The sequence below is a fragment of the Dendropsophus ebraccatus genome, chromosome 15, assembly GCF_027789765.1.
Source record: "Dendropsophus ebraccatus isolate aDenEbr1 chromosome 15, aDenEbr1.pat, whole genome shotgun sequence".
Taxonomy (NCBI): Eukaryota; Metazoa; Chordata; class Amphibia; order Anura; family Hylidae; genus Dendropsophus; species Dendropsophus ebraccatus.
Window position 1 is genome coordinate 26072926 of NC_091468.1, and position 17229 is coordinate 26090154.

A 17229-nucleotide genomic window follows, 5' to 3' on the forward strand; every position below is an offset into this window, starting at 1 on the left:
CCAGAATGCATTGCAAGGTAAAGTGATGTTTAGAAGCTTCCTAACAAGTACAGTATGCAGACAACAGGTGAGGACAAGAATGAAATAAAAGAAGTATCTTAATCTTAGATTGAAGAGCAACATCTCTTTGTTGGATCCTGAGTGATGACAAGATATAGTTACATGCTCGAATAACGTCACTGGAGACTGGAAACAGAGCAAACTGCTATATACAGTCTGAAGAAATGTGGGAGTATGGGGTCCCAGAGCGATGGCACAAAAGATGGTGACAGCCTAATGACACGCTGGCACTTGGGGGGACATTTATTACAGTAAGACAGGCGTTTTCTGTGCCGGACTTAAAAATGTCCCCGCAGCTCCGACGGTATGGAGATTTATGTAGAAGTAGATTGCCTCTACATAAATCCCGTGCACGCGGCAGGAAACCTACGCCATCTCAGAGCTGGAGTAGGTTTCCTGCTTATATTTACGGCAAAAAAATGATGAATTAAGCAGACCTTGAGTCCTGACACTTGAAGTACAGGATAATGATAGGCTGACACTTGAAGTACAGGAAAATGACACTTGGGGTACAGGATAATGACACGCTGAGACTTGGGATACAGGATAATGACACTTAGGGTACAGGATATTGACACTTGGGGTACAGGATAATGACACTTGGGGTACAGGATAATAACACTGACACTTGCCATACAGGATAATGACACACTGACACTTGCCGTACAGGATAATGACACTTGAGGTACAGGATGTTGATACTTGGGGTACAGGGTGATGACACACTGACACTTTGGGTACAGGATAATGACACACTGACACTTGGGGTACAGGATAATGACACTTGGGGTACAGGATGATGACACTTGGGGTACAGGATAATGACACTTGGGGTACAGGATGATGACACTTGGGGTACAGGATAATGACATGTTGACACTTGGGGTACAGGATGATGACACACTGACATGGGGTACAGGATGATGACACTTGGGGTACAGGATAATGACACACTGACACTTGGGGTACAGGATAATGACATGTTGACACTTGGGGTACAGGATGATGACACACTGACATGGGGTACAGGATAATGACACTTGGGGTACAGGATGATGACACACTGACATGGGGTACAGGATAATGACACTTGGGGTACAGAATAATGACACTTGGGGTACAAGATAATGACACACTGACACTTGGAGTCTATAGACAATATGCTATTGACATTTAAAGCCAGTTACAATCTTTTCAGCATTGAAGTCTCTTCAGAAGCGGGGACATAATTGAAAAATATAATGTGGTTTTTGCACCATTATCTCTCTGCTCCAGTTGCACAGATATCGCTGCTACTAATCTAAGACTTGTTCCTATTGATATTCTGCCCACATGAATGGGCAGACGAAGCAGGAGTGGAGGAAATTGACTGCGCTGTAGTTTTAGCACCACATTTGATGTGAAAATTCAGTTTCCCTGGTTCAAAGCCAATGCCAGCTGTACAAAATTATGTTTATAGACAACAGAAATGGCTCATTCAGTACAAAGCGAACGGCACAGAGACTCGCTTCCTGCTTGCAGAATTTAGACTTTTGTCTTTACTGTTTTTGGGAAGATTAAGATGCATTGATTTTCTGTTCTTTAGTAGATCCTACAAAACTTATATGATGTTCCTCCATCTGGTCAGTAAGGTGTTGTAATGATATAACTATATTAGTTATTCCATTGAAAGGGCTTGTCTGGGGTATGAATCAACTTTAAGGTCTCATTGAAACGATTCTGGGGTCTAGTCTGGGTCTTAATTTTTGGGTCTTGTCTGCAGAGTATATATGGGGAATATGTGGCAGCATAGTATATCTATATGTTTTAACTGTTTTACAAATGTCAAACTTTTTTTTTATTTGATTTGTTTTCTGTATCCCAGACTCATATCCCAATCTAATCAATGCTCCAAATACATAATTTAGGCTTTGACGAATTCCTAAATTTGGTTTAAATTCTAAGCTACATATTCAAGAGGCAAACAAACCTGAACTGGTGCTTTCCAGAGCATTAGCTCAATGTTATTTACATAAGAATGACCTGAATTTAGGTTTTAAGCGGAAGTCAATTCCTACTTTGGATTCCTTCCAACTAAATATTGGTTTGCACTGAAACAATAGTTCCAAAGTCTTATCAATAGTTCCATGCTTCAAGTCCTAGAATGAAAATCCAAAAATTTATTCCAGCTTCAGCTCCACTGAACTTTTGTTCTAAAGACAAGTCAACAATTTGGTGCATTTGCATAGAATTGATGCATGGAAAAACTATCAGTTTTTTCAGACATTTCTGTAAACTCTGATACTAGAAGTACAGCGACTGCTGCCAAGAAGATTTGCACATTTGTAAAAACGGTTATAAAAAGCAGCAGAAGCATTTGACCACTGACCTAGGGAGTAACATTTGCTGTCTGCTAAATGTAGAGTTTTTGTAGACGTTGTTCTCCTTTTATGTATTGTATTTTTTTTTCACCCAACCATGAATCCAATACTGGTTATGAGCAAATCTGCTGAAATGTGTTTCTGTCTGATTCACTCAAATCCGATTTGGAATTGAAAGTGCCAAAACAGAAGGAGGCACTCTTGTCAAAAGCAACGGTTCCTGCTCTGTGCAAATGCATTGAAAGTCATTTACTGGGCCATGCACAAGTTCTTGGCTACTCAGTGTAGCAGACACTGCCACCTTTGTCTTTCCACTTTCTTTAGCTACCTACTTTAAGGCTGCATGAACATCTAACTAATTGACCCAGAACAGATTCCAGAAGTTTTTTATTTGGCTGATTAGGGAAAATTTTGGGAAACTAAATAAATTTTACTTGTTTTAAATAAATTTTCTCATCTCAATCAAACACTCGCAATGGATCTAGCTTAGGTAATTGAAATACTAGAAAAAAGTTTTCAATCATGTTCCCCCCTAACAAAGATAAAACTAAACAACTTAAGTTCATCATAGTAATTAGATTAAATGCTGGATTTTTGGCATTGTCTGGCCATCTTGTGTGCATAGGGGCCTTAAAATTTTACCCCTGACAGCATTTGATAGGAGAGAATAGGATCGGGCATGTTAGATTTCAAAATGCCCAATCCCTTAGTTCTCAGGGGAATAAGCTGCTGCCAAAAGTGTCAATACAATGATTTTAAGCTGCTCAGGTCCTGTGGCTGCAAAACAAGCTCAACTCATCATCATCAACCACAGTGCTGGAAAGTCGGTATCTTGTGTCTGAGCAAATATTAAGTGTTTGGTTTTCACCAAATGTGGTACTGTGCATTATGGCCAGATATCTCCTCTTTGGTCTCATCTATCCAAAGTTCCAGAAGTCTTATGGTTGGCTCAGATGCAACTTGTGCTGCCATGTTCTTTTGAGAAAGTAATATCTTTGTACTGCCATGAAATTGAACAATTAATAAAGTAGTTTTTGGGTCTTTGCAATTTCTATGAGAATTCTGGTATTGGGGTGATTGCTACATACTTTTTTATTTAAAAGAAAAGAATATGTAAGTCATATGATTCTTACCGATCACATCCATCCTCCCCAGCCTATAAATCTCCAGCTCTATTCACACAGGGCAAGGTCCACATGCTCTCACTAGTAGAATCCAACATTTTCAGCTTGGATTAGCAGCTCACTTAGACCGTAATTTGCAGTAAGATAGTTATATTATCCACCTGACTGAGCAGGCTTTAAATACAGGGAAGATTTGTGAGCCCAATCTCTTCACATTCGACACAGAAGCCTTACGATATACGGCTCGCATTACACACCCTGTAGAATGAACACTCCGCGCACAGGGGTCATATCCATCGGCTATAAATTACCTGTGCTTAAAATCATCACTTAACTTGTAGCCTCATCTGTGGACACCTTGTTGCCGTTTATTAATACAGGACATTTTCCTCCACAGCTATAATCATAATTCTGCAAAGTCTGGGCTAAAATCTCTGTGCATTACTACTTATTAATACAAGGTTCACTGCCACCTTCTAGAAAGTTTTCTCTTTTGCACTAAGTACTGGTACTTTAATCTCTCCCAGAGTGCAGTGCAGCATATGAGCTAAACTATTAGGAACTTTGTCTGTCAGCAAACTTGTCAAAAGTTTCCAATATCAACCAGCAGAATTCTGAATGCTGCTCTTGAATCTTACTATCCCAGTAAAGATAAAAAGCAAGAGAGTCCTTGGGGAACTGTTACCTCTCTTGACTAAGCGCTTAGCAGTTGGGTCGGGGAACCTAATGATTAAACTTAGGTAGAGAGTTCCCACAGTCCTAGGCTTTTAAGAATAAATAAACAAAGTGGAGGGACTTTGGTGAAAATGCTATAATACGTCTTATAGCATGTATTTATTAATATGTACATTAAACACAAACATGAAAGACAGGTTTTATACTTAGATGATTATAGGTAAAGATATAGGGGGTACGGGGTAAAGGTACGAGATGGGTTACCCCTAGTTTAACCCTGCCTATTGCTGAAGTGGGACCTTCTGGTTTAGGCGTCCCCAAACAACAGGAGGGACTGACCCTGTGCTAGGGTTGTGTAGGTCTTTCCCGTCACAGATGTCAGTTGTCACTGTGTCTGGTAATATACAAAGTGTGTAGCATATGAAAGGCAGGTGTAGATGTTTTTTAGTCGTGGTTCTGATATCCCTTCTTCCGTTTATCCAACGCGTTTCCCTTGTTCTATGGCGACAAGTTCCTCAGGGAGTAGGAAGAGTGTTGGAGTATCAATGGGATATGCCTTGATACATGTCTCAGTCTGATCCAGGAAAAGTTGAATTTACAGATGAATGTTGTGGGTGCTCCCAAGTCTGTTGTAGGGGATCACCGTTGTATGTATAAAGATACGTCTGGTGGATAAGTTGTGGTCACTTTATCCAGATTTGTGGACACAAATCTGGATAAAGTGACCACAACTTATCCACCAGACGTATCTTTATACATACAACGGTGATCCCCTACAACAGACTTGGGAGCACCCACAACATTCATCTGTAAATTCAACTTTTCCTGGATCAGACTGAGACATGTATCAAGGCATATCCCATTGATACTCCAACACTCTTCCTACTCCCTGAGGAACTTGTCGCCATAGAACAAGGGAAACGCGTTGGATAAACGGAAGAAGGGATATCAGAACCACGACTAAAAAACATCTACACCTGCCTTTCATATGCTACACACTTTGTATATTACCAGACACAGTGACAACTGACATCTGTGACGGGAAAGACCTACACAACCCTAGCACAGGGTCAGTCCCTCCTGTTGTTAGGGGACGCCTAAACCAGGGGGTCCCACTTCAGCAATAGGCAGGGTTAAACTAGGGGTAACCCATCTCGTACCTTTACCCCGTACCCCCTATATCTTTACCTATAATCATCTAAGTATAAAACCTGTCTTTCATGTTTGTGTTTAATGTACATATTAATAAATACATGCTATAAGACGTATTATAGCATTTTCACCACAGTCCCTCCACTTTGTTTATTTACCTCTCTTGACTAGCCAGTTTTTTTCAACCTGGAAAAGGAACCGGTGCTTGAGTAAAACTTTCCTTTCCGTATGGAATGTAGGCGGTGCTGGGTAAAACTTTGTGACTTTGTGGTACATTGAGCACGGTGTATGCAGCTCAGATCTGTCTTGTAGCAATTGGAACAAGCTGTGGGGTGATACTGCAGCTTAGTTACTTGTTTTGTAAGGAACTGTGAACTAAACTGACAGTAAACTGTCTAGGCCTAAGGCTTGGTGTGAGGTCTAGCACTTAAACTGGAGGAAACTCCCATTGTAAATTCACACTGTCACTGCGTGGTAGCAATTAGCAACCAAACTAACCACAGCTGAGGAAACCAAAGAGATGCTATAATTGTCTTAACACCTAAGACTGGTCACTGGTAGGTCGGAATCACCAAATGAATGTTCATGGGAATCCCTGATAATTGGCCGATGCTTAAAGGGGTACTTCAGAAAAAAAAATTGTCCAGTACCAGAAAGTACCAGAAATTTGTAATTTACTCCAGTCTGCCAGTACTTATCAGCTGTTGCATGTCCTGCAGAAAGTGGTGTATTCTTTGCAGTCTGAAAGAGTGCTCTCTGCTGTCAACTCTGTGACAGGAACAGCAGAGTGCACTGTATCAGACTGGAAAGAATACATCACTTCCTGCAGGACATACAGAAGCTGATGAGTACTGGAAGACTGGAGATTTTTAAATAGAAGTAAATCACAAATCTCTGGCACTTTTAGACACCAGTTGATTTAAAGGGATTTTTTTCTGCTGGAGTACCCCTTTAACCCCTAGATGACCCTGGGCGTACAGGTACGTCCAGGATCGTCTACGGGTGTTCAGAGTGGGGCCACGTGGCGGCCCTGCTCTGAACCGCCACGGTCCCAGGTGCCACATGTAGTCTGGGACTGCAGCTATTAGCGGGCACGGTCCAATCGCAGTGCCTGCTAATCAAGTAATCAGATGCAGCTGTCAATATTGAGCTGTCAATGTTCGGCTGCAGCAGCTGAAAGCAATCCAGTGCCTATCTCTATGATCTATGCAGTATATCTATACTGCATAGATCTCAATGACAGATCAGTGCACTTATATTAGAAGTCCCCCAGGGGGGCTTCTAGTATAAGTGTAAAAAAAAAAAAAAAGTGTTATTATTAGTAAAAAGCCCCCTCCCCTAATAAAAGTTTGAATCACCCCCCTTTTAAATGTTATAAATAAAAATGAATAAATAAATAAACATGCTTGGTATTGCCACGTGCATAATCGCCCGAACTATTAATTTATTTGATTCCTGATCTCGCACGGTAAATGGCGTAAGCGCAAAAAAATCCCAAAGTGCAAATTTGCACATTTTTGGTCGCATCAAATCCCGAAAAATTGTAATAAAAAGCAATCAAAAAGTCGTATATGCGCAATTAATGTACTGCTAGAAAGAACACATCATGGCGCAAGAAATGACACCTCACACAGACCCATAGACCAAAGGATAACAGCGCTATAAGCCTGGGAATGGAGCGATTTTTAAGGAACATATATTTGTTAACAATGGTTTGAATTTTTTACAAGCCATCAGATAAAATATAAGTTATACATTTAATCGTAACGACGTGAGGAACATATATAACATGTCAGTTTTACCACAGGGCAAATGGCGTAAAAGCAAATACCCCCCAAATAAAAGAAAAAAAATTCTGGTTTTGCAGTGTACTCTATGAACAAATTCAGCCTTTCATTGCAAAGTACAATAAGTGGTGCAAAAAATAAGGGCTCATGTGGGTTTCTAGGTGAAAAAATGCAACTGCTATGGCCTTTTAAGCACAAGGAGGAAAAAAAACAAAAATGCAAAAATTTAAATTGGCCTGGTCCTCTAAGGGTTAAGGGGCAGCAACCTACCTACAAACAAGAGAATCCTTATTTGTCAGCTAATTGAGTCTTTTGTGTGACCATTAAAATCATAATCAGCTACACACGGGCAATGAGCAACCGAAAGGAGGATTTCCTGTCATTATCCACAGAATCATATCTAAAAAGTTTTTCATCAGCTAAAATAAGTTTCCCATTGTCTTTCTAGGAAACTTCTTGTTCTTTCCATCTCCCGGAGGTCAGAGTCCCACAGTGGTCACCCCGTGGCTGAGGAGTAACAATCCAAACTGCAGGGTGGAGATGGCAGTTTTCCTGCAAAGGACTGGAAAGTATTTTCTACGGCTTCATCCAGACAACGTAGTGATTTATTCAATGGAAGCGCCAAGAATACCAGAGAAAAGTCGGTAAGTGATCAAAAGCTGGTAGCGATCACATGACATATAGATGTGCACTTCCCAAAATGTTTGGAGCATTGATCAGATTTGATAAACGTTGAGCTGTTTTTTCTCCACCTGCCTCTACATGGTCCCCAGTGGTTGGGATGTGAATTGCAGCCTATTGATTGCTTTGCTAGCATTTAATATAATAAATTTGTATTGCGGGAAACTGGAGTTTGTGATGAAATTGCAGAAAGGTAAAGGTGGACACATCTGTAATATTTTTTTTATAGTATAGATCCTGTTAGGGAAATAGTTAGGTTACAGGAGGGGTGTGGGCACAAGGAGAGATCCTCTTTATCAGTGTCTGTATTGGTGGGAGGAGTAGTTTTGCCACAGGTACCACCACCTCTTTAGATTTTTCAGTGGTCCCTGGTCCCTGGCTCCAGCACTGCTGTCCTCTGCTCAGGTCCCCAGTCCCCAGCTGCTTCTAGGTCTGAGTGGGATCTGGGACGTGACGTGTCAGGCCTGAGTGGGCTTGGAACGTCATATTCCAAGTCCCCTCTCTAGACCAGGAGCGAAGGACAGCGGACCCCAGTAAGCGGGAAAAAAAGTCTGGGCCCGGACTTTTCCTTTAAATTTCAGCCAACCAATATGGTGTCCAATAGGTCTATGTGTGTAAATGGAGTCTACCAGGATGCAATGGTCAATCGATCTAGATTCCCTCCAAACAAAGATGAGTTTTATGAGCATCCAAAAATGTCATCATAAGGAAATATTTGCCATGTATGGAGACAAGCGAGAGTCTCTATCAAGTGTTGCTTGGTGCATGTCTTTTGGTCGATTCTTTTGGGCTTGCCAACCTTGTTGACATTAGGTGTAGAAAAAAAGAGGACGAGTCTTAGGGCTCTATAACACGGCCCAATGACTGAGGTGTGTAGGAGTTTTTTTTTTTTCTTACAGTCACCAGCTGTTGGCCGTGCATCGCTATTACACATATCGATCTTTTCATCAGTTGATCGTTGCCTCTGTTACACGGAGCGATGATCGGCTAAAATGGCCTGATTGGGCTGATTATCGATTTGTGTAATAGGGCCCTTAATCTACATGGTCTCCAATGCAGTGGGGGAGGTATTTTGCAACAGGTTGCTTTCCAGCCAGGATTTTGGCAGGCAGATCGTGAAGGTGCACATGTGTCTATATGGGTATAAGGAATATGGTAGCTGCTCATGTCCGGCGTATCCATAGTATAGGAGGGGGCCGGCTATGTGGGGGATCATAGACCACAGCTAGAGAATCACTGGTAAGTCGGTGAATAGTTACTGTTCCTCAATAAGTTTTAATATATGGAAAATCCCTGACCTTAATGTCTGTGGTGTTCACAGAAAGAAATTTATGGTCGGAAAACGTTCTATTGATACACAATGTTTACAATTTGTTCCAGAATATCCAGTTTAATTATTTAGTTATTATAAGATAATCCTGAGTGATGGACATCAGAGCAGCTCAATACCAGCCAGCAGAGTTCACAATGCTGACAAGAAATCTATGGGTATACACATTCGATACAGCATAACCCAGGGTTATGACACTGCACAGAATGTAAGCTATATGCAGACACTGAACAAGCAGGGAATGCTGGGAGATTGCAACTAACTATAAACCTGCAGCATTATGAGTGCAGCTCTGGAGTATAAAACAGGATGTAACTCAGGATCAGTACAGGATAAATAATGTAATGTATGTATACAGTGACTTACCAGCAGAATAGTGTGTGCAGCTCTGAAGTATAATGTATGTACTCAGTGATTGCACTGTATACTGTGTATAGAATAATTCTGTATATAAGCCAAAATAATGACACTCAAATTGCAAAAAAATATAAAGAACCATAAATTTTATAGGATGTTTTGTAAGTCACACTGATCGTTGAAGCTCTTCCTGTTGTTTATGACGTTATTGATGCTTTTATATATTTACAATTTTCTGTCATTACAAAGTTAAACATTGCAGCCGCCGCCGGCGTTCCCTCCACCTACCATGGATTGATCTATAGTCAATGTAAACAGATGGGATTACATCGTAGAGAATGACTAACAGTATCTGGGGGTTTAATATGCTGAAATTACAATAGATTCCTTTGTCGCCATATAATATAAAGACTAGAAACACGTGTACAACAAGCCCGGAACCTGCTCTCTAACAAGGCGCTGTCGTATTAAGAATCTTATGGGAAATGGTTAATCAGATAAGATTCAGAAACGTTCTGATCCATTGTCTTTGTTGATGTAAATCCTCACAAGATGTGTCCATACAACAGATACAAGGCTACAATATAACATTTATAGAGGAAGAGCAGCTAGATTGCACTCAGTATTTATACAGTGCCACAAGGTGGCGTCTTGCAGTTTAGTACAATGGCTTGTACTTGTATGCTGTACAGCAGCCTCCAGCTGTCAGGACAGGATAGATATTGTATTCTCCGGATCCTCTGATGAATGACGTGTAGGTGACCACTGCTGTACTCACTGACCTGTTCTACTCTATAGCACTGCATGTGGTCAGGCAGGGTATTACAAGTAGTTTTTCTTTTATTTGAGTGGAATATTCCAAGAGGATGAACTCTTATTAGAGCATATAGACTTTATAGGCCTAGATTAAGCGGGGTTCAGTATCAGGTAAAAGCACAAGTCATGAAAATAAGGCCTAGTATGATTATAATGCACAAATGTGTTTAGCCTGAAGGCAACATAAACCTAAGGGGATATCAAGATTAGAAAAACATGGCTGTGTTCTTATGTAAACCACTATTCTTGTGTGCGGTATTGCAGATCACTTCAATAAAAGTAAATGTATTACTAAATAAAGATTTGCATACCATTGGATCGGCATTGCCATGCAGATTCTGAAGGTGCTGTCCATTCTCAGTATCCAATTTATACAAACTGGAGATGATCTTGTGAACTGGGAAATGCCATGAGGTATGGAGGGCATTAATAGAAACTGTGCGGCGGGGTCAATACGACGGTACGCAATTCTTTATTTAGTAAAACTTCTGGTATATTCACTTGAAAGTAAACTGAGCCAATGAGTAGTACCACACTCAATAGTGGTGCTGTTTTTGGAAAAAATACCAATGGTACTATCTCATTGAATATATATGGTGGACCATGAAATAAGTGATACAGTGATTGTTTGCACAATAAACAGCTCTACAAATGAAGCAGACGTTTAAAAAGGTTTTCTGGAAAATGTGTGTCTCTTATGTGGGGTAATGGTATTCTTTACACATAAATCAATACTGTATGTAAAGTTACTGCACTTTACAATATATCTTGTGTAGGTACAACCACTTATCCAAGTAACCTATCCCTTATACTTAGTTATTATACTGCTTGTATCAGCACAGAGTCTCTGCACTCACAGAAAAACCTAAGACCTGGTAGTTATAACCAGGGCTGTGGAGTTGGTAAGCCTCAGCTCCAAATCTAACTCCGTCTCCTGTATTTTGCCACCAAACTCTGACTCCTGTATTTTATCCGGCTCTGACTCCTACTCCTTCATAAATGGCCAGACGGACACCGAGAAAGTTATTTATCAATCTGGTGTAAAGTAAAACTGGCTCAGCAGCTTCTTTCTAATGTCCTACATTATCCTGGGGCAATAATCCTGGGACATTATCCTGAGTGAATAAGGAAAATATATAAAGCAGATTCTCCTCTGTGTGTTTGCAGTGGATGCAGCTAGTCTTAAGTCACCGTGTTCTGAACAACTCACTACTAACTAAATATTTGGCATACAAAAAGGACAACTGCTAACAATGCCAGATACCTGTGATATAGAGGTCAGATACTGTATAGGCCCAGATTTATCAAATTGGCTTACAAGTGTGTTGTTCTAATAAAAATCACTGCCCCAACGCACTACGCCAGACTAGGGTACCAAAATCCCAAGATACTAAGGGCCACATGTATCATCCGGCGAACGGATGATTTTTGGCGGAAAGTGCCGATTTGCGTATTTTTTTATACGCAAATCGGCACTTTCCGCCGAGTACGCCAGGGGGCGGAAAGGGGGCGAAAAGTAGGCGGGAAGTGGGCGGAACTGAGGGCGCGGACTCAGAGTCCGCGCGATTTATCATCCGTTCCGCCCAAATGTACGCCGAAAACCTACTCCAGTCCTCAGCTGGCGTAGGTTTTCGGCGGTGCGCACCGGCGCGCACAGGATTTATGTACAGGCAGTCCACCTCTACATAAATCCCCGTACCGCCGGAGCTGCGGGGGCATTTTTAAGTCCGGCGTAAAAAACGCCGGACTTAATAAATGCCTCCCTAAGTATAAAGGAGGAATGACTTTGTAAGGTGTTAGAAAGTAAGCTAAGTTGGATAACTTGGCTTTAAATGATTATTCTGTTAGACAGGGGCATCTGTTGATTGTAGAATTAAGGAGGTACTCCGGGCAACAGTGAAAAATCCAAAGGGGGCAGTGGGTAGTGGGAACATATTAAAGAATTGCTACTTACCCAGCCCAGCACAGTATCATCAGGTTATTCACAATCTGTCTGGCTGCTGGGGCTTTCTGCTGAGAGAGGGGAAGAGAGAGCTGTAGCTACTTTATTCACTCTCTGTCCAAATGCTATGACTTGCTGCTGAGAGAGGGAAAGAGAGAGGTCAGCTATGGTTTTCACAATGGGAACAGATGCTGGGACTTCCTGCTGAGAGAGGCGAAGAGAGAGCTGTAGCTACTTTATTCATAATTTGTCCAAATGCTCTGACTTCCTGCTGAGAGAGGGGAAAAGTAAGGTGCAGATACTTTATTCACAATAGGAACAGATGCTGGGAAATCCTGCTGAGAGAGGTGAAGAGAGAGCTGTAGCTATATTATTCACAATGGGGACAGATGCTGGGACTTCCTGCTGAGAGAGGTGAAGAGAGAGCTGTAGCTACTTTATTCACAATAGGAACAGATGCTGGGAAATCCTGCTGAGAGAGGGGAAGAGAGAGCTGTAGCTATATTATTCACAATGGGGACAGATGCTGGGACTTCCTGCTGAGAGAGGCGAAGAGAGAGCTGTAGCTACTTTATTCATAATTTGTCCAAATGCTCTGACTTCCTGCTGAGAGAGGGGAAAAGTAAGGTGCAGATACTTTATTCACAATAGGAACAGATGCTGGGAAATCCTGCTGAGAGAGGTGAAGAGAGAGCTGTAGCTATATTATTCACAATGGGGACAGATGCTGGGACTTCCTGCTGAGAGAGGTGAAGAGAGAGCTGTAGCTACTTTATTCACAATAGGAACAGATGCTGGGAAATCCTGCTGAGAGAGGGGAAGAGAGAGCTGTAGCTATATTATTCACAATGGGGACAGATGCTGGGACTTCCTGCTGAGAGAGGGGAAGAGAAGCTGCAGTTAATATTTTTAAAGACTGATCTGATGTAGATAAAAATAAGAAACTGGTAGAGTTATTTGGGTTAGCTATTAGCAGCACTGCCCATTATATAATAACTGATTTTTTTTATACATTCCCCTCCTGTGTAGGACTTGTATGTGTCAGACCTCATTGGTTATATTTGTCAGACATTATAAAACAGCTTCAGGCTCCGATGCTCCCGGTCCTTGGGAAGTTTATGATGCGGTTAGAGGATTCTGAACTGAATTATGATGTAATCAACATATTTATTTAGTTCTGCTCTAAATGTTAGTTTAGTGTGGGCCGTAATTTTTAATGTGAAATCCAGTAAAATATATAATCTTCTGAGTTATCGTCACAAAGGTAGCAGATTTACCGCCCGGAAATGAGCATCTGGCAATAAGTTTGGCGCTGGCCTCCCGACAAATCATAAAAAATGTATTTTGACGTAGAATATGAAATGGAAATATATCCTGATATTTCTGTGAGATTCTCGCAGTGAAGTGTCTGGTGGAGGCTTCTTAAGAGGAAGCAAAAAAAAAAAAAAGTTATAAAAAGAAGTTATACTCCCACTTAATCTATAAAATAGTACATTACGTTTATAGCTGTGAATTGTGGGAAGTCGTGACTTCAATAAGGTGATAGAAGAGTCCGTGAGAGGACAGAGCATGCAACACATATACTGTATATATCTGATGTTGACAACAAACTCAGCCTTATATTCCCTCGATGTGTGTATCATAAATTCACTTTATCTATCTATCTATCTATCTATCTATCTATCTATCTATCTCTCTATTATCTATCATCTATCTATTATCTATGTATCATTATCATACAGTGTATACAGTCTCACTGTTACAAAAGTTAATAAGTAAAGTAAAATATAAAAAGATACATGCCATTGCGCATGTCTGGAGCCTAGACCAATTATCATGGAGTGAAGGTTCCACTGTGGATTATCAATAGTAGCCAAACATAAAAAGTGGAGAGCAAACATGCTACTGGATACAAAGTATACAGGACTCCTTGGGGAGTTAACCCCTTTGGTGTATCTCCCGATCATGCACCATATAGGCTCACATATTAGACCTGATGTCCCACTGTACATAAGTCCAATGATCGGCAAGTTCCTGCAGAGGGCTTTGCCATAGGACAAGGTGGCATGCAGGACAGCTTCAGGCTCCTGGTCAGGGTGCCCCTGTGCCCCGCGTGGCTCCTATTACTTGCAGAACAGACCCAAGAGTCTGGTGCTGCTGGAACAACTTCTGCAAGTCACTGTTGTCACTCAGTTTCTTCCAGAGCACAAAACGCATAAGAGCCACAACACAAAACGCACCATGTGAATACATATCAATGTATTAAAAGAAGAAAAATAGGTAAAAAAAAAAGAAATTGAAAAAATAGGCCGTTGTCATCACTCGTGTGGGTGTCCCTCTATTTCCTGAGAAAACAGCTTGAATATTTGAAAGACAGATGGAAATTTTTTTTTTTGTGAAAATCATGATTCGACAGTAGAAAATGCATAAAGCATAAAAGACATTTCACACATATGTATGCTAGACTCAAAAGTTCCTGATGAAGAAATAGGATCAAGTGGGAAACCAGACTATTAAGTGACTTAACTGCAATATCTCGGGAGTATCTTCAAATCAACATTTGTACCATAGGGCCTTAGTGTTTGTAAGGTAAATATCCCCAAAAAAGTTCTCTTCTTTTTAAAATTGCACGTCAATCACTTCCTCTTGGAGGAATGGGGATATGTTCTACAATCATGACTCGGAGGTCGCTTTCAGTATGCTTGATGTCTAGAAAGTGTTTGGGAACTGGTAAGTACATTTTCTGTTTGCAGATGGTGTGCCTATACTGTGTAATCCGTGGCTTGAAATTATAGGTGGTTTCGCCTATGTAGAGAAGTTTACATAGACAGGTAAGTATATACACAACCCAGTTGGTCTTACGTGTGATGTGATGTTTAATGGCATATTCCTTACCTGTACGGGGATCTACAAAAGTTTTGCCTTTAATGATATACTTTTACGCAGCTCTAAGAGGACCCAACATAAGTTAGGTGGAACGGGTACCACCGGGTGTTGGCTTTGACCAAGCAGCCTTTGATATTTCTAGTGGTGGGTTATTCAATTCAGGTATGTTGGGAAAACTGTGACCTAAAATATGCCAATGCTTGTCAATAATTTTGTTAATGTGTTGGCTTAGTCCACAGTATTGGGTCACAAAAAATATGGGGTGGTCCCGCTGTTATGCTCTGTTTTTGTAGTAGCCTATCCCTTTCCATATTCAGGACCTCCTCCCTATTTTTATTAGTTAGTGTTTTAGGGTAAGTGCTTTTATGGAAATGTCTGGCAAATGTATCTAGTGACTCCTGTAATTTAGTATTATCCCCCACAATCCTCCTTATCCTAAGAAATTGGCACTTGGGTAAGGATTTGCTGGCATTGGGAGGGTGATTGGATTAAAACAATAATGTGTTTTTGTCTGTCGTTTCTATAGAGGCATGTAGTGAGTGTGGAGTCCCCCCTGAAAACTAATGTGTCTAGAAATTGGACATCTTCAGTAGAATAGGTCAGGGTGAATTTTATGTCTGGGTCCATGAGTTCTAGAAGTGACAGAAAGAACAGTTGACATGCTTACAGTATGTGTAAGAGGTATTACTCAATGCTATTTTGACAGCCCTCATGCCCTTTTTGTGTTCGGTGGAGGTGTACAAACTCACAATATCCACAGATGCTAACAAAGTGACCCTAGATGTCTCCACCTTCTTAAGTTTACAAAGAAAATGTGTGGTGTCCTGTAGGAAGAGGGCATCTGAAACACTAAGGGCCCTATTCCACAGGCCGAGCAACGATGTAACTGCCCACGGCTCCGATGATTGTTAAGCGAGGGCTGCAGGGACATTGTTACTGATGTCCTTGCTGCCCTTGCAGCAATACTTTACCTGTCCGGGCTTCTCATGCGCTCCGTCTTCCTCCCCGGGTCCCGCGGCGCATCAGCAGCTCCGGAACGGCCTGACTAAGCTGTCAGACCGCTCAGCCAATTACTGGCGGTCCCAGCCTGTGATTGGCTGAGCGGTCTAACTGCTCAGTCAGGCCGCTCCGGAGCTGCTGATGCTGGAAGCGGGACTCGGGGAGGAAGACGGAGCACAGGAGAAGCCCAGACAGGTAAAGTATGGCGCTGCTTCTCAAATTGTCGGTCGCCTGCCGCGCACCGCTATTCCACCGTAACGATGCGTGGTGGGGGACAGATGATTTTAGGTCTGGCCCTACATGAACGATCAGTCGATGACACGATCATCGGCTAATCGTTCTCTCTATTCCACCGAGCGATAATCGGGCCGAATGGGGCCAATTCGGCTGATTATCGCTCCCGTGGAATAGGGACCTAAGGGTTGCAGGATTCCGTCCAAAAATTTGGATGCACTGCTTAGTAATGAGCCCATGCCCGACTCTATTGGGCGTCCCCGGGCTCCTGTAGGTTTTTATGTGTTTTGGGGAGCAGAGGCATAACTGGATGTTCACTCATGATGTACTCTCTACATTTTTATCTATACACCCATTGGCAACTGCTGTATCCAAAAGTCTATCCATAACACAAGTTGTTGGATCCTGTCGGAATATTTTGTAAGTAGTAACATCTAATAATTGCAGATGAGCTCCCACCATGTATTTCTCAGGGTCCATAACCATGACACCACCACCTTTATCAACAGGTTTGATGTTGATGTTGCGGATATAGGGCTATTCCTTCAGGGCATGTATTTTAGCTGTAGTCATATTGTGATGCCCAATGTAGTCTGTGGGCATATTAAGTTTTAGCTGTTCAATATCCCTTTTCACAATGTCAATAAAAGTTTCTTTAGCATGTACAGTTTGGGCACAAAATCAGATTTTAAGAATAAACCCAGGTCTTTCAGATTAAACTCAGTATTAGTAATAGCCTGTCTAGACACCATATCAGTGGTATTCCTCCATCCAGTTTAATACATTGTAAAAATTTCCAGAGATTCATTTCTAAAGTAAACCAGTC

General features: G+C 41.5%; 1 protein-coding gene across 3 annotated transcripts in view; it reads left to right on the forward strand.

Moving 5' to 3' along the window:
• The window catches only part of ALK (ALK receptor tyrosine kinase), a 405981-nt gene that overhangs the window by 88231 nt on the left and 300521 nt on the right, over nt 1–17229 (forward strand). For all 3 annotated transcript variants that reach the window (XM_069955319.1, XM_069955321.1, XM_069955318.1), the window contains exon 2: nt 7607–7802. In XM_069955319.1, the coding sequence (XP_069811420.1) occupies nt 7699–7802 (104 nt within the window). In that variant the 5' untranslated portion in view covers nt 7607–7698. The remainder of the gene's footprint in view (nt 1–7606; nt 7803–17229) is intronic.